An 18,664-nucleotide genomic window follows, 5' to 3' on the forward strand; every position below is an offset into this window, starting at 1 on the left:
ATATTCAATACGTCTTCTAATTCTATCAGCTTCTTCCTGAGCGGCTTCTTGTTCACGGAAAACTGCATAATTCTCCAAAGTGTCTTCTAAAGCAGTTTTTGCCCACAGCCTGGTCTTGTAAAGCAGACTTTCCTTGTCTGACGGCTGTCGCTGCTGTTTGATTGATGGAATAATATCAATTTCAGGAGGAGAAGATTCATCCTCAAAGCTGCCAGCTGCCTTGTAAACTAATCGTACTTCTCCGCTGCCAAAGCCATGCCTCTGTCTGTTCACAATGCCATTTGGCTCCAGTGGCTCCTCCGGGGATAGCCCATCACACTCGACAGTCTGATAAAATCTGCTACCTTTGGACTCACAGCTTTCGCTGATTCGGTAGATGATACTCTTATCTTCATCTTCCCAAAGTTTTTGCTCAGTGTCTAGATAGTCATCTAGCACACCTGAGTCAGGCACTTTATATTTACTCTCCCAATCCTCCACACCCATACCAGAGTCTACAGGAATGATTCTAACTCCTCTCTTTTTATTTGATCGTCTTGATTTGATTAAACACAATGATATCATGCAGGAAGCAGTGGGATGTAATGAAAAGAAAGAAAAAAAGAGGAAAGAAAAGACATTAACAACATTTGCAAAAGAACATAAAGAAAGTTAGTCCACATAAAGATGAATGAAAGAAGCCAGTTACAAATATAGAAAAAACAGCAAAGTCTATAATTCTTTTTTAGAGGGTTGCTGTTTCAGCTTAAAATGATCACATGCAATTGTCATACAACTGAGTAACTCATGTAGGGCTGCAACTAACGATTATTTTAAAAATAGATGAATCGGACGATTATTTTATCGATTAATCGATGAATCGGACAAAAAATATTTTTTATATTAACCTCTTTATTCCAAAATAAACATTTTAGACAGAACAAACAAGCACACAAGTACAGGTTGCTCATTAACTGTACTGGTGCAATATGAAAAATAAATGTTTGTGTTAAAACTACGCAGACTTACATGAGAAATGTAGCTGTACATCCACAAAATATAGGTTACTTTTTTGTTTTTTTAAAGCCCCTAAGGGGTTCAAACAATAGGTCCCCCAATTTCAACAAATGAATTTTTTTAGACTAGAAGAGTTCTGCCTTTTAAGACAGGAAAGTATAGCAGTTAAAGTTGCTACTTGAGAAAATACTGAACCATAGAGATAAAAAATAGCCCTGTGGTTCAAATTATAAAGATGGAATAAAAATGAGAGAACAGGGGTGCTAAAAAACACATCCTCCAAAGACAGATATTTACATGGAAATGTGGCATATAATTAATTGACATATTACTGATCTTGCTGGATTTTATTCTGCTTTACTTCCATAAATTGCAGAATCTTCTTTACTTTATCTTTGCCAGAAGATTTAAACTTTAAAAGCCTTGCCCTCATAATTTGCAAGTTAATTTATTTATAAAGAAAATATAAACGCTGCTTAAGCTAATTCAAATGAAATTAAAAGTAAAATAAGTAGCCAACCTTATCACTGTCTGTAACCTACTAGCAAGGTAAGGAAAGGTAAGGAAAGCATCAGATGAGCTACCTGAACGTTACGTTACGTTTCCCCACTTTAAAACAAAACAAACATGGTGCTTCTGTGCCATGTTATATTGTTTTGACAAAAGTTGCACGTTACGAGTTTTTTCACTTTACAAAGCGCAGGCTATTTTATTTATTGTGATCAATTTGCGCCGGCGCATGCACGCTTCATTTGCAGTCTGGACGCTGAGGGTAAACATCCTGCGGCTCTGACTGCAGCGCTGAGAGGGACTCCTGCGGGAGCGGGAGAACGGGGTTGGGATGGGGGAGGCGCCCCACGGCAGAGTAGGAACGATACAAAAGCCGCCAGTGACACCGTAAAAAGTCGCCAGATTTGTCGCTAGTCGCTTTTTAAAAAAATAGTCGCTGGAGGGGTCTGAAAAGTCGCTGAGTTGGCAACACTGCACCCACAGCGCTGGCTCGCTCTGTCGTATTTTTTTTTCTCCCCCCATTTCAGTCAAGTGGATGTGATGACGGCGGAGGCGGATGACGCATTAATCGCGCGACACAACTAATCGATGATGAAATTCGTTGCCAACGCTTTTAAAAGTCAATTTTTATCGATTTTATCAATTCGTTGTTGCAGCCCTAAACTCATGTATTAACTAGTAGGACAATATCAAAAAAGAGATGGCAAAGAGTTTTTTCAGTGACAAAAATGTGTAAATTTCTCACATCGTTCAGGATTTTTAGTTACAGTAATTACATATACAGACATTCGTCTAAAGATTATTATAAGCTGACGATAAAAACTAATTTTTTTTTCATATTTCTGCAAACATTTATCATCGAACTTTAACAAAGTACTGCAATTTTAACAGAAAAATCTATCTGACAGCCTGACTGTGATAAAATCATGTGTCCCTTATTCAACAGTTTTCCTTTTTTTTTTGACAGCAACTTGAATAAACATAAAGAAAATGCTGCTGCTATAGATTTGTAGAACTTCAAGGTTGTAGGAGGTAAAACTCCTCACTACAGTTTTACCTACTACTACCTTAAACCTTAAACAGAGGGGGTGGTCTCAGGTTCCACCTCTCAAAAACCTGAAACACAGCAATGGAGTTGATTCCTTCCCACTATAATCTCAACCCCCATCGCTATGCAGGGACTAAAACATCTCGTCTAGTCAGCCATGTCAACAACGACCTTAATGACTCCCTTTTAGAGACATAGGCCAGTATCGGGTATTGCAGGCCGACAATGACCTCAATGACTCCCCATTACTAAGGGTTGGACCTGTTCTTTTGGTTGAATTTGCATGCTTTTTAAGCCATAATAGGGCTTTGTTGGGCTACTTTATAAAACCTTGAAACTCAGTGCTAATTGATGACATTTTGAAATAAAAAAGCTTCCTGGATGGGAAGCAGAATGCCTTCAAACTTGGAAAACAAAGTCCAGTGGTTTGTTTTTTCACTTTTTTTCACTTTTTTGGAATGTAGTAAGGAGGTATTTAGGATGTCTAACTGTGTCCAGCAATGGTCAGCTTGGTCTAATTTGAACTACATGCTGCCACCAGTGGACACCAAAGAAGTAGCATTACCTTGCTTGGATATATCCTTATTCATTTAGATGTTGATGTTCATGTATTATAGCATACAATACTGCATAAAATTTAATTAATCCAGATTTTCTTAAAGGGGCATTGAGCTGACAGGGACACATCCCGATATAATCCATGTCTGGGGTTGTTTCTCATCTACCGAAGCATATTTCTTTCTACGTCTTTCAAATAATAGAATTTTACTTAAACTTATTGAAAGTCTCAACTTTGATGTTGTTTTCTAGTATAGAGATGAATTGGAAGAAAAAAAAACACATTTGTGTCACTGTTAAAACTTTTAACCAGACTGTATGTATAGTTATAGACACACAGACATAAAAAAAATCTAATTAATTACTTTTTTTTATCATTATATCATACTGCATAGGTAGCAAGATGTGTCTGTGAGGGTGTTTGTGTTTACCTGCTTGCCCTCATTTCCCTATAGTCTAATTCATAACTGTGTACAGAATCAGACTCCCTTGACAGGCTTTGATGCTGGACTCTACGGCCTATGGGGTACTGATGGACAGATGAGTTCATCTGGGAAGTGTTATGGAACCGTGGTGGTCGGTTTCCAGTTTCACTGCGGTAGTCGCTGTCTCGATCATCCACTGCACTGTCGTGGTCATCATATGCTGGGAAAAAGGCAGATAGTTTAGGTAGATGGTTTTTACTTCCACTCATTTAATGCACACCTGGGTTATTTGAAAAAAGGAAAGAAGGCATTCAGACAATTCAGATAGTTGAAAAAATAGCTCCCTCATGTGGTAGCAGGCATTTAATACAAGAAGGACAAACTTGTGAAGGATGTGTTTACAGATTGTAAACGACATGAATTCAAATACAACACTTCACAACCGGGCAGGGCACCATGTTTTTATTTCCATTAGCATCATACACATATTATGATGATGATTAGAATAAGTATATTTTTGTAATGAGTCAATGAGCCATTCTGCAACATGCAAACATGGAGGGAACATTGAATAACAGATGGGCGGAAAACAATGAACGATCACTGTACATACTTTGCTGGTCACCCCATCCAAAATAACTCCAACTGCCTGGTGGAATAAAGGAGAGTTTCCAAAGGAGAGAAGTAAAGTCTATAACTGAAGTATTTAACCTATACCTCAGTGCAACAGGGAAATGAGATCTTAGGATGGAAGTAAACTCCCAAATGGGTTCAACTTCATGATAGATGTTAAAGTGATAAGATGAATGCTTTTTGTGTGCATTTTATAAAATACATAGGTCATTATTCAACTTTGATGTTTTACAATAAATATATCCTTTTAAATAAAAATTCATCAGTAAAGGTCTAACAGCTGCATAAATAAAAAACTAAATTTTATAACTTAAAGAGTGAGTTTTTTTACTGCCATGGAATACTTTCAAATACTGTATACTATTCTTTATATAAACTTACAGCACTGTGAGGGCATAGATGGCATTCTTCTTCTTTGAACATCTCCTGGTAATGGATACTGGTAAAAGTAGAAGAAAAAGATGAAAAGCAGAACAATTAAAAGATAAAGAATAAAATAAATTCATAGAGCTTCCTTCATTTACTCCCTGTAATCACAAGCCCGATATCACACAAGGTGGCAGCAGAGAACCACACAAACTTATCACAGGGTCATGCTGAGTTTAATTCCATTTATAATAACAACAAACTAAATAAAAGGAAAAAACTTTGGAGTGTTTAGGCTTGTATTTCTTGAAAACAAATAAATATATAATGGAAAAAAAACTATACATATATATATATATATATATATATATATATATATAGTTTTTATATATATACATAATACTTAACACAGAAGGCTAAAATAAACACGGATGTTTTATAGTGAATTATACCACATTAATACAAGTTTTAACCAGAAAGAAGAAAGTAAGATAACACATGAAACTATTATAGTTTCAAATGTTACACCAAGGTTGCATTGTAGGATTACACAGAGGTTTTAACTTTATTTTTGAATTTGATATTTTGAAATCCACTCAAATGAATTCACATAAGTGGATCAGGTAAATAAACTGCTGGATGTTATTTTAGAAATAAGTGGAGCTTGATTACCGCTGATTAAACTTTTTATATGTTAAGGAGCCTTTTTATATAACATGGAGTTTGTTAATTTAGTTCACAAACATGCTATTTCAATTAAAAAAATCATCATGCACTCATCTGATTTTTTTTTTCTTCTGTTAAAATAAAAACTACAAATGAATCATTCTTCATATTTATACATTTTAGAGCTGCCAGTACACTCATTGCTGTATGAAAACAAAACTTCAAATTAACCTCATATGATAAAAACAACATTTTTTGGTAAGTCAGAGAAAATGGCATTATTTCTTTTTACAGAGTACTAGCAGGAAACAGTTATTGAGCCAACCTCATCGTGTATCTGCATAGTATTGATCTTCTCCAGCTTACTGGTCCAGTACTGTGCCTCGTCTTCTGGGATATCTGGTCAGATCAAAGTAGTAAGTGACAGAGAAAGATCCACAGGTGGAGGAGGGATTTATCAATGAGTGAAAAAACAACATTATATGAAGTACAAGACATAATCCAGGAAAAATGAGAAGTTAATCCAGCCAAGGTGCAGAAAGAAATGAAGGACGCCTGGGCTCCACCCTTATCTCTATTCTCTCTCCTCCATCCTCTTTGGATAGAAGAGCTTCACTCTCGATGTACTTAAACATTATATTCCTACATTTTGGATTACTTTTGGATGAGAAGTTGTCTTTCCAGGGTTCAGGGTCAAATCAATCAGCTTTTTAAGAAAATATCACAAATAAAGTGTAAATACAAACTAATAGAAAGATATTCTTAAAATTCTCTTTGTGTCTAAATTACTAAATTATAGATGTTACAGTGAAGCTGCACTAAGTAACTAATCAAGACCATGTAGATAAAAAATTACTTGAGAGACTGCGCTACATGAATAAAACAGCAGAAAATAAAAATGAAAAGGTTGTGAAACATCATCACAGTGTAACCCATCATAAAAGATTAATAAACCCTAATGGTAGTTTCACATTTTACAGTATAAAGGAACTTTGGCAGGAAGTTGAGGGGAATTAAACACAGCAGGCAGCTGTTAACAAACATAAAGCAAGGAAGCTGGAGTTTTAGTGTACAAGAAGAAAGTAAGGATGTAAAGTGCTTTCTTCCTATAATCTAATACTCACAATACCAGGTAAAAAAATTACATTATTTGTTTATAATTTATAATTTTGTAACCATACAGAAGTATAAACAGAAACTAATACTAAAAGGTATCAAAGAGCCAATCATATTAAGCTATGACAGTTTAATACTCAAATCAAACTGAAAACAGTATATCATTGTTTTTTTTTGTTTGTTTGTTTGTTTCTGTACATGACTAGTTTTGATGACTTAACGTTACAAAAAGGCCATTATCTCTTAAATGGAAAAACTATTTTTACATGACTGAGACCTGGATTGCTCCTTCATAAATGAAACATGAACAAATCAAACAGCACAGCTGCTCCACAATCCTCTCTATACTACATTTTACCAATACTACTAATGTGCATTACTAAATGAGATTCCTCATTTCTAATCACTATTTCTCAGTTTTCTGAATGAGAATAACTGTTTTCTGGTAAATATTACTTAGTTTCAGGGAAATGAAATGCACTTTTCTAAAAGTGTATATAAATGGCTCATTAAAGTTACAGTGTTTTATTATTAAAGTGTTGACTTTTTCATTCATTATTCCTGGACAGGAAAAACACTTTGAAACAGAAGTACTCTTGTAAGTTTGGTATGATGTGATACAAACCAAATGGAAGCTCAAAGCGAGTGTCTAGCAGCACTTGATGTGGAGTTGGATTGACGGTGCCGCAGATCTGATCCTCCTTCATTAAAACCTCAGAGTCCAAAGCTGTCCATTCTCCTGGTCCCTCCTGTAAAATCATAGAAACATTGTAGTGTGTAGTGTGGTGCTTTTTTTTCTATTCTTTATTACGTGCATGCAACAAAGGTGTCATTTCACTTGTCGCCACCTTAGGCAAACATCTGGAAAATCTTGAGAACATGAGCTGTTCTCTTTAAAATCTTAACCCTAACACCTTGAAAAGCTGGATTCGTCAGGTCCTCGATCCCAACCCCCCTCCGACAGAGAAGGAGCCACACTTCCACAGCAAGATTAAACTCTCAACAGCTGGATTTATCTCCACCAACTCCTTACAACATCTGCTTGACCTAAAATTTTGCAAACATATGTAGCCCCATCTGAAACCTTATCATACTTTGAGGCAGGCTTGTAATGGAACATAAAGGGAGGGAAAAAATCACTATTGCCACAAGTTAGAGATGCACATTTCAGGCTGGCACACAGGAGTCAGGTGAACATTTTTTTAAACATGCTACAATGTTTAGGTTCAGTCATGGTGTTTTACTTTTTTTTTTATTGAATAGAGATACTAAATCACCCAAATTAATTTGTGCCAGGAGCTTTTCACCCAACATTCTTATAAATCCTCACCTGTGCTGTTCTGCTCAATTCACACACACGATACAGATCACACCTGCTATTAAGTTCAGCTTTGGATGTGCAAAGTTTGAACGCCTTCTGATACATAGAGACCTTTTAAGATCATGCTTTAAATGTTCTCCTGGAAAGACAGGAGTGAAATCCTTCTACAGTAACATGTGATAGACCTACTGGATATTGGAACATGTTAATTAAATCCGTTTTAGCAAAATAAACAAATAAGAAACTTTTAGAGACAGTTACTTTAAAAAATAAACATGTCCCAATCACATAAAGAACAGAAGAAAAAATCTTCTTAAAGGATTTATTCTCCTAAAGTAGTAATCAGGTTCCCATCTGTAAATCAATACAAATATTGATCCTTATAATGAGTCTCTCGCTTCTTTCTAGTCATTAATGCTGTTAATGTAGTTCCAAATAAAGCAGTGAATGACTCACTCAAACTAAATACACTGAATTTGTTCAAATATATATTTTAAAAGTACAAAACTCTTTATAATCTGGAAATTTGAAATGTATTTTAAAGCTAATATTTTAACTTAAAATAATAATGATTGGTCAGAAATCGCTGACATAAACCAATAAACCAAACTAAACCAAATAAACCAAAATAAAGTCTTTGAGGAATTGGTAATCTAATCTGTTTTTGAGTTAACACACAATGTTGGAGGTAGTTTAAACTGATACATTTAAGAAAAGGAAGAATGAAACTGGTTTAGTCTAAAACAAGTTAATTCAGGAATGTGGAAAAAATTAGAAGAGAAACAGGAAACAGAACCTGCCCAAAGTACAAGTAAGTAAGCCCTCCTGATGGCAAAGGACCCCAAATATTCACTGGCCACCCAGCTATACTTGACTGTAGATCTAATAGTATCACATTTTCATTAAAAGTTTCAGCAAATTAATATTTAACAAGATTAGCAAATTTCTTAGTAAAGGTGCAAAACAATAAAATCTTAATTGTGTTAAATAATAAAAACCATCTGCTACAGGTTTAATCCCATCTTTGAGATGGATTAGTTAATAAATACATCTCCGTATCAGCTGTATTTAGCCTTGATTGCAAAATTTCTATTTCAAACAACAAATATTAAAATATGCAAACATCTGGGGTAAAACGGTTAAAGTCAATTATAAACTCTAAAGATTAGAAAGAATTATCTAAAAAAAAAAAAGACTGCTGGGTTTAAAGTAAGGAGCACTGCTCAACCTACATCTCGGTTAAAGGTATAGTAGAGGAATTTTCGCAAATTCTTTAAAAGACCCATCCTCTCAACTATAAAAAAAAAAGCACATGCATAACCCTGTACCCACTCCCAAGAGGGAACGCCTATTAAACACATGCAAGAGCGTGCACGAGCCCATTTCTCCTTGTGCATGCTCTGTTTAAAAGTTGCTGTATGCTTAACTCAAAGTAAGCTTACTTTGGAAAAGAAGATTTGCATTTTTCCACTATCTCACCACCGGTAAGTAAAAATGGGGATGAGCATGTAAGATGGCCTTACATAAACATATCACCACAATGATTGACAATTAAGAGGACCACTTATTTTGATGATCCACACAGAAAAGAACATCCTCCACAATACCTTTAAGGTGTTGTAATCCTAAAAAAAAAAAGAAAAAAGTTCCAAAGGCAAACAGAGTATTTCTGATGTCACCTTTTAACAATAACATGTTCCCAGTTATTACACTAGTGTTTGAGAGCTTTCTACAGTATGTACTATCATACATGAAAAAAAAAAACTTTTTGCCATGTTACCTCATCAGACTGATGAATGGTGTCTAGGGGTATCAGCGCTGTACCGATCATAGTATCCCAGATCAAACCTTTGTTCCATAGCTCCACCACCAGGCCAGAGTCCAGATTGCTGATCTCACTGTAGAAAAGAAGCAAACACAAACTAACATCAGTAACACAAAAAAAATAAGCTTTCTACATTTTTACAACAGGAGGTTCATTTAGCTGCGGCTTTTAGAGCTAAAAAAAATTGCAAATTTTAAAGTGCATCACAGTAATTCACTACCTATATGGTTGAAACTTTGGCAAAACTGGCTGTTCCACCAGCACCATGATCCTGCTCAAAGATTCATCCCTTATGAAACTTTGCGGGCAATATTTGGAGGTCTGGTTTTTGTAACACAGCCCCACAAATTCTGCCAAGAAAATGAGTCAAACATCCAGCCAGAAATGTGCCAGGAGCTTACTGATAGCACAAAAAGGTGTGTGAGGTGGAACCATCAAAATAATATGTAACAACCTGCCTGCATAAGCTTTGCTATTATTAAACCAACCTCTGTCCATTCCATAGACACACATACATTCAGTAATTTAATCTCTTCACTATGGTGAAGAGATTAAATTAAAATTATAAGTAAATAGTTTTTAACCAGACAGTTAATGTTTTTTTTCTTACATGGATTTACAGAGGTTAAAAAAGAGTGTCTTTAATGTACCTACATAGTCAGTGTACCTCATGTTTACATCAGATCCCATCAAAATGGGGGTTGTTATCAGCTTTAGAGTCTGGTGCCATTATTCCTCCTCCTCCTGGTCAGGAAGTGCATCAGTTTTTTCGGTGAAAAAAAGAGGGCGAAGGATGACAGCTGTCATCTTCTCTAAAGAGAAAACAGCAGCCAACTGTCTCCACTGCTCATCTGCATATTCATATTCACGTTCTCACTCACATTCATATCGCTTCAGTTTGCCTGTCAGTCATCTCTGATGACTCCTCTCAGCTGGGATGGTGGAGAGAAGGTGGGTGGGAGATGCTAGGTGGCAAGTGTGTATGCCTATACATTAATATTGCCTATTTAGGACCTTTTTCTGGTTTATCCACTAAACTGAAGAAGACCAACAGGCCTTAGAGGGAGAAAAACCCTGATCTCATACAGTGGACTTTCCCTTTTTTAGACTTAAGAATGTAGAGGTATTGTGTAATGTAAGTTTTGCTTATAGTTAAGGTTAAACAAAAATACGGTTCAGAAATAAATGTAAGGCAACCCAAAGACAATGTGGGGAAAAATGCAATGCAATGTCTCTGTGTTCTTGTATTTGATACATTATGGGGCATATTTTCTGGAAAAATAGCACGTTGTAGGAACTCACTGCTCCTTGCGGAGCCCAATTCCTGGACCCCACAAAGAGATTACTGTTTTAGGGTCAGGACTCACATTTAGGACTAAGGTGTGAATTGAGATTTTTCTATGCAGTATTTTTCAGACTATAGAATGCACCTCATTATAAGACCCACCAAAACATTTTTGAAGAAACTAGAAATGTATATATATTAGCCGCAGCCAGTATAAGCTGCTGACATCTACTGAACTGTCTCCCACCAAACCTGTAGGGGGAGCTCTACATATAGCCAGAGGCTATATGTATATATATGATACTATGATTGATATATATATATATATATATATATTTTTTTTTTTTTATTATTATTATTATCTCACATTAACACACAGGTTTATGAAAACTTCATCAAACAATATAATAAAATCATTAATCATTTTGTTCAAATATGTATATTTTATGTTTATAGACTATTATCCTCTTCAGCAAATAAGCAAAAGCTATGGTTGCAAATCCCTTGTAACAGCTTTCCCTGGTCTCTACAAAAAAAACTATGAAAGATACAAAAGTACCCAGAAGAACCTGAATACCTGATTAAATGATTATGAAAATCAAGATATTATTTTATGGGGTGTTTTTCCTAAAATCTCACTCAACTAAATCTGAATCTAGCAGTTAAATAACATATTATTCTGTGTTTTATGTTTGTTTTTTGATCTGTATTGTTCTAAAATATGACATATTGGGAGCAAAGGAGGCCAAGGTGAACTGCATTAATCTGAAGTAGTTTATTGCGTAAGATGACAGACCTGGATCTTTCAGTTTAGAGCAAGAGGGAAAGAATGAATACAGTTGTAATTACTGACTCAATATAATCTATGGGATTATGCAATCTTAACCATGAAAGAGTAATACTTTTATGATTAGAACCTTGTGTCCAGCCAAAGCTTACTGTCTTTAATGTTAGACCAGATGTGATTGAGTTCCCCCCCAGGTATTTTATTTTGCATGAACATTTTTTTCATTATTGAGGGCTATGGATAAAGTGAAAATAAAAAGCCAGAACTGGTGTATTTTTTTTAAACATAACACAGACAATAATGATGGCTTGCACACCTATACACTGAGCTGAAAAGAGAATGTGTGTTAAAAAGCTTTAAGCCCAACAGACGCTTTAGACCTTACAGACGCTGTCCTGTCTGACTGGAGCTCTGTCACATTTCCAGTGAAATACGGCTTCAGACGTGATGCTGCTGGAAACGCTTTACAGATTTAGTAAATAACTAAAAGAACAGTATTTTCTTTTACCTCAGTGGCTCGTGTGTTTTTCTGTTTAAATGGCACGGCTGTTTTGCTTTGAAACTCTGGTGGAGCAGTCTGGGTTTTTAAAAAAAAAAGGTGTTGTCAGTCTAAGACAAAAACTAAATCATGTTTTGCAAATAGGAAATTCTATTTCTGTCTGCTTAAACCTTAGAGACCAACCTTGCAAAATAAAACTCCAAATCACTGTGTTAACGGACCCTATCAATATTCGTAATTAAATCAATACCGTCTGCAAGAAAATGACTTTTGTTCCTCCAAGATAAAGGCATTAAAAAACAAATCTTGAACTCTTTTCTCTTCACTGCCAAAAATAAAATCATGCAGTCGATATTCCTCTTTGAGTTGAAAGAGGGCAGTTACATTTGTGTATAAGGAGTGGTTTTCATTCCTAAACGTAGATTTATTAGTCAAATATCATCTGACTGCATTAGTCCCTCGAAGATAAGCAATAAAACTCAAAAACACCAACTAAACAATAACTGACCAAAGCATCCCAAAATGTCCCTCCTTTGCTTTTACAGTGTACATTCAGCTCACCCATCCCCCAATGTTTCCTGTGTCATTGACCATTGTGTTGTATTATTTTTATTTAGATTAATTAACTATATAAAAAAAAAATCCTGAATGGGTTAGAAAAGGGCTAATGCTATTTATTTTATGCAAAATGCTCTAAGTGACAGAGTGTTTTTCAGGGTTCCATGGGGACAGTTATTTTGTTTGCACAATACGTTTATATACACAGTACTGTTCACAAAGGGTAAAGGAGTAAAACAGAGGACAATGGGAAGAAACTAAGAGAGAATCCTTACTTTTTTTACTCATGCAAAAAAACAAGCAAACCCAGTTAACTTAGCTCAAAACTGAAACTTTGAGAAAATTGCCAAAAATATGACCTTTCCTAATGATACTATGATATGTAAAAGTTCAGTCATTTGGTTCTGTGCGTCTTTATAACCTGAAGAACATCTCCAGGATTAAAGCCCTAATGTCCAAGCAAAAAAAAAAAGAAAAATTTATGAATTTATCTTTAGTATAATTACTGGAACAGTGTTTTCATAGTTTTACTTAAAAAAGTGCATCAGACAGCTGCAGCTGATCCAAAACACTGCTGCCCATGTTCTCACTAGAACTAAGAAAGTTGAGCACATCAGCTTAATAGTGAAGTCCTTACATTGGCTCCATGTAGCTCAGAGAATAACCTTCTGTCTATAAATCACTGAATGGATCAGCACCACAATATATAACAGATTGTCAGTGTATCAGCCTCCCAGATCACTCAGGTCTTCTAGTTCAAGCCTACTCTGTACCCCAAGAACTAGAACCAAACATGGAGAAGCAGCATTTAGTTCCTATGATCCACTTATCTAGAACAAACTCCCAGAACACTGTAAAAGTGCTGAAAACCTGAGTACTTTTAAGTCAAAGTTTAAAACCCATTTGTTTAGAGCTGATTTTGACAAAGTTAAACTACTGACTGGGGTATTAGTTTTAGGTTGTGATCCAAATTTCTTTATCATATTTTTTTTTACTTGCTTTTGTTCTGCTTTTTTTGTGGTAATAATAATTTTTTTGCATAACAGAATGCAAACAACCATTCTAGTCTTTCTGAGGTAGAAACAAATGTTTTACAACAGTATGTTGTAACTTGATAGGAGGAATTACAAATAAATACCACCAAATTCATACTTCCCTGCTGACTTGATGTTACGACAGAGCCAGTATTCTAATTGTTCCAGTGGTCACTAAAAATACAGGTTAAACTTAATTTACAGATCCAGCTGCAAGAACAAAGACTTTGCTGATTAAAAGCTTAGAGAGAATAAAAGTGATGAAGGAGGAAAAGGTTTCCCACTGACAGACGTTAATCACTCCTGTTGTTGTAATTTGATAAAGTCACTCCTCAAGCACTTAATACAGGTTGATGCAGGCAAAGAGAAAAAGGTCACAATTTGTTGATACTTGAGCAGCACTTAATTGACAGGACTTGAAGGAAAGAGCAGGAAATGACCTGAAACATCAGACATATTGATCAATCACTGAGAAAACATGATCAGTGGAGTATCTCCAAGACCTTCTACTTACATTTATTTGTTTATTTATAGTTATTGTATTGCAATTAACACACTTCCTATAAAACAGACTCAACTTTATTCATTGTTCCTTACAAATCAGATAATATCACAATCACTGGATATCATCTTTTTCTAACATTTTATTTCTGGAAAGGAAATAGCAACCAAGACATTACATTTGATGGATCTACTGAAAGACAGTAACTTCTGACACAATAGAATAAATCTGTTCAGTAGATTAGGCCTGATCCAGCAGCATCTAAAGACACCTCCGGGTAAAGCAACAGAGACTGAATGAAGAAAGCACAAAGAAAAACACATGAAATGATGCTCGTTTGTAAGATTTGATCAACATAAAGCAAGGAACACAACATCTAAAGAAATGCCCAGTATAAAACATGCACACATATGCTCTGGCGACCCTGAAAGTAAAAGGATCGACATAAACCTACTTAACCTCTATTTGCCAGAAGCCAAAACACCAACCTGATAAAAAGAACAAGACCCTAAACAGACGCAAGCTGTGCAGGAATAAAATGTGGCATACACTCAGGGTAAGAGTTTTAATAGCATTAGCTCCAATGTTACAACAGAAAGAGAATTAATAAGCAATGGCAAAGATAACTATGTTTAAACTTGTCAGATCTTTTAACGTTGCTTTTCAAGCTGAATATACACTGACACTAAAGAAGGATCCTACCACAATGTACTGTAATGAGACAAGTTTTTAAACCATAAGACCAGATGGGGTGCTATGGCAGATGCAGCGACCCTGTGCAGTTGATCTCCTCAACATCTTGCTGTCTATTGTCCCAACCTTTCTGTGCTGTAATATGTGGGTGCACTGTATATACTGTATATATCCCATGCACCTTTTTCTATCTTTGGCACATTCTTCTTCGAGTATTTGAGCTGATGTAACGAGAGCATTTCTCCCCTCTGAGATCAATAAAGTCAATTACCGTAATCAATTAACAGAAATTGCTGCATGTCAAGGAATGCATAATGAAGAGTCTCAGTTGAGAAGGATTTTAAAAGGCTGTCTATCAGCACATCCCAAACACAACATCCAATGCATTGGACCTCAACTACTACTGAGGCTTCACTACTTTACCGTCTAAACACACTGGTGAAAACTGACTTCCTTACATGGAAACCTCAGAATGTTTACAGTGGAAAACACATCTCACCTCTGTCTTTTTATTTATTTATTTATTTATTTATATATAAATACAGTATACTGATATTTTTCTGTCTTTAATGGAATGGTATGTAAACTTTCAAGCACAACCTAGTTTGGTTAGTTTGCACCTTTTGCATATAAAACTGCCACTTCTTCCTGTTATCCCTTTCTAAGCCTAAAGAAATATGCTAATCTTTACAGTGCATCTTTTTTCAATTAATATTTTTTTAATTTCAATTTTACTCAATTTTGATTCAAGTGCATTTTTTAATGAATATAAACTGTTTTAAAATGTCCTCCAGTTCCAGTGTTTAATGTTGTTCTTTAAAAGGGTGCATGTGCATTATTATATTATAACCATTACATTAGTTCAAAATGGTCACCAAATGACAATATTATTATTTATCACAATATATTTTGGAATTTCCAGTGAAACCTGGCATTGTGGCAACCCTACCTACTACATTAGTATAAAATAATGAGGAAGTCTGTCTAACACACCTTTTAAATAGCTGAAACACAAGGCGAGGAGACAAAAAGGACTCTTTACAATATCCAACACACACATCAAGCCACATCAAGATCTAATTTACACCCAAAGGGGTGCTCGTCTGCACAACAATGTTCAAGAACAGCTATTAAACATGAATGCAGAGGGACACATCCATTTACCGCAATGTCCGTAACCACAGGTCCAGCCTGGACTATTCCTGCATATGCCTTTTGAGGGATTTAAGAAATCAAAATACTTTATTTAATTTCATTCTAATTTGTACAGTAGCAAAAAAAAGTATCTTGTCCTCATTGAATCTATGACAAAACTAAGATTTTTGTAAATTGTTACTGCTTGCGATTTTATGTCAGTCATAATTTAGCTAACCAGCCATAGATCCTATTTATATAAAATAAATAAAAATCAATTTTTGTTGGTAAAACTGTAACACTGGTGGTGTATATGTATTTATCAACTAAAGCAGTGCCCCTTAACCTCTTTGGCACCACAGACTGGTTCAATGTCAGACATTTTTTTCCCGGATTTGTCTGTAACTGTAGTTGTCAACAATGGGTGGTAAGGTTGCTTGAGGACCCAGATGCAGAGACAAGTGAAGCTGAGATGAGTTCTGATAGATTTAATTGAAGAACACAGGAAACAGAGGTACAAATCCAGAAATCCAACTAAAATGTTAAACAAACCAAAAACCATGGAGACATCAGAGGAAAACAAGCCTGAGGAGCCCCGGAGAGACGAGCTGAGTAGACTGGTACAGCAAGGACAAGGAACCAACAAAGAGTGACTGCAGAGGGAGAGTATATGTAGCTGACTGAGACAAAGGCAGGGTTAACGAGCGAATAAGGAGCAGGTGTAAGTGGAGACAACGAGGGAGCCAAGGGGAAAGGAACACACACAAGAGGGCAACAAAAGAAAACCACAGAAAAACCTGAGAACAAAAATCTAGAAACTACAACAAAATAGGAATTAAACCAATAGAACTAGAAAACAAGGAGCAAAGTAAAGCACAACAGAACCAAAACCATGACAGTAGTAATCTATAGTCGCTATTGTAATCCAATTGCATTCCGGTTTTATTTGTTAAGCACTTATAAAACAACCGAAGCTGACCAAATTGCTGCACGGTAATGCCAAACATTCCTTTAAATTGAGCCACCTCTTCTGGCTGCAGCAATTTCCTGTCTGTCAGTGCATGTTTAAATGTAAACGAAATCTCTAAGTCGGAGGAACACAGCATAAATAGAAAAAATAAAATTCTATGACATTGGAAACATGGTGCAAAGTTTATGAAGCAAAGAAATACCTTTACCTTTCACTTCTGTTTATGATGAACTAATGGAGAAGCACTTATACATTATGAGCCAAGTTATTAGCAAGTCATACATAAATACTGACATTTTTCAAGTTTTTTTCACATCTTTGTTGTTGTTTTTTTTTCCCTGAAAGACGAGAAGAAAAAAAGTGTTTTTTTTTAAAAACACTTAAATGGTAATTTTTGCTTTGCCATATGTTTTATGGAAAGAAAAATGAAAATGACTAGTTTTTTTTATCCTTGTTTTTTTTTCCAGATGTTTTAATACCTCAATGGAAGCACAAGAATATCAGCAAATGGTCAGTTTGAAATAAAAGTTAAAGGCAACTTAAATATAGCAACTAAAAGTTAAAAAGCAGAAACCTTTACAAACGGATAACAGCTTTAAGACAAACGAGTTGCTGTTTCATATATATATTGCACTAGACCACAGGCAACAGCTAGATTGGGAATTGATTTGGTCACCATGATGGGCCTCTATGGAGTAAAATGTAATTCAGTCGGTTTGTTTACATCATTAACAGGCTCGCCATGGAATCCATTACGAACACTCTGAGCCCCAAAAGACTGATCAGAAAGGCCTTTGGTGACTTGAATTGAATTCCTTTAAATACATTTTGAACCTGATACTTATAAGTTATCTTCACTCTGATTTAAAGGATTACATATGAACATCTATGCACCACTGAAGATGTTTTTGTAATGCACAGTAAATATATCCTGCCAACTAAAGGACTTCCTTGTCAAGTGTAAACCATAGGCTCACACAGTTCGCAGTTCAGTCTAAACTGGGTTAAAGTGTCCTAGATAAATGTAATATTGTATCATATTAATATTATTACTATTATATATTTTATTACTACAGATGCTTAATGCAGTTCTGAGTAACCCGGTAGGTCTAGGCCATTTACACCAAACATACACACACCCACACACACATGCACACACACGCACACCCACACCCCTCTCTACACACACACACATTTACATGAATCAAATATTTGGTAGAGTCATGCTTAAAAATGCACATATATTCAAGGACCCATCTCTGGTAGCAAGAAAAGTTCATTTGTAAAGCGAGAGAGAAAAAAGTAAGATATATCTCATTCAGTAATCGATAAATCATTAACTGGAGTATGGAGACTGTAAAACATGCCTTTAACTAACAGAGTAACCCAGTTTGAGCAGTAATTATACCAACATTTTATAAAAGATATGTAAATAGTTTGTATATAAGATAAAAAATATTTTTTCTCTGTCAATATGCTCTATTTAGCACTCCTCAAGTGTAAATGTTTTAGATTTACCAGAATAATTTCGTAAAAAAAATGTCCTATAAGGAACCTTTGGCTATTTGATTATTAAACAATTAATCCAAAAAACATTGAACAGATTAATCGACTTGAAAAATAATCGTAAGTCGAAGCCCTAATAGCAAGTAATGTTGACATTTTTTACATTTACTAATAGAAATTTTGCCATTTTTTTGTGTGTTGAGTAGGGCTGCAACAACAAATCGATAAAAAT

At 35.3% G+C, this 18,664-nt stretch overlaps 1 protein-coding gene across 1 annotated transcript in view; it reads right to left on the reverse strand.

The window, feature by feature from the left end:
* Positions 1-18,664, reverse strand: part of LOC107095723 (protein unc-13 homolog B-like) — a 213,717-nt gene that overhangs the window by 156,071 nt on the left and 38,982 nt on the right. Inside the window, exons 4-8 of the mRNA XM_015391973.1 lie at positions 9,420-9,537; positions 6,944-7,067; positions 5,528-5,601; positions 4,552-4,609; positions 3,544-3,757 (exon numbers count right to left, since the gene is read on the reverse strand). Coding sequence (XP_015247459.1) covers positions 3,544-3,757; positions 4,552-4,609; positions 5,528-5,601; positions 6,944-7,067; positions 9,420-9,537 — 588 coding nt within the window. The remainder of the gene's footprint in view (positions 1-3,543; positions 3,758-4,551; positions 4,610-5,527; positions 5,602-6,943; positions 7,068-9,419; positions 9,538-18,664) is intronic.

This window comes from Cyprinodon variegatus, unplaced genomic scaffold, assembly GCF_000732505.1.
Source record: "Cyprinodon variegatus isolate N-32 unplaced genomic scaffold, C_variegatus-1.0 Scaffold567, whole genome shotgun sequence".
Lineage (NCBI taxonomy): Eukaryota > Metazoa > Chordata > Actinopteri > Cyprinodontiformes > Cyprinodontidae > Cyprinodon > Cyprinodon variegatus.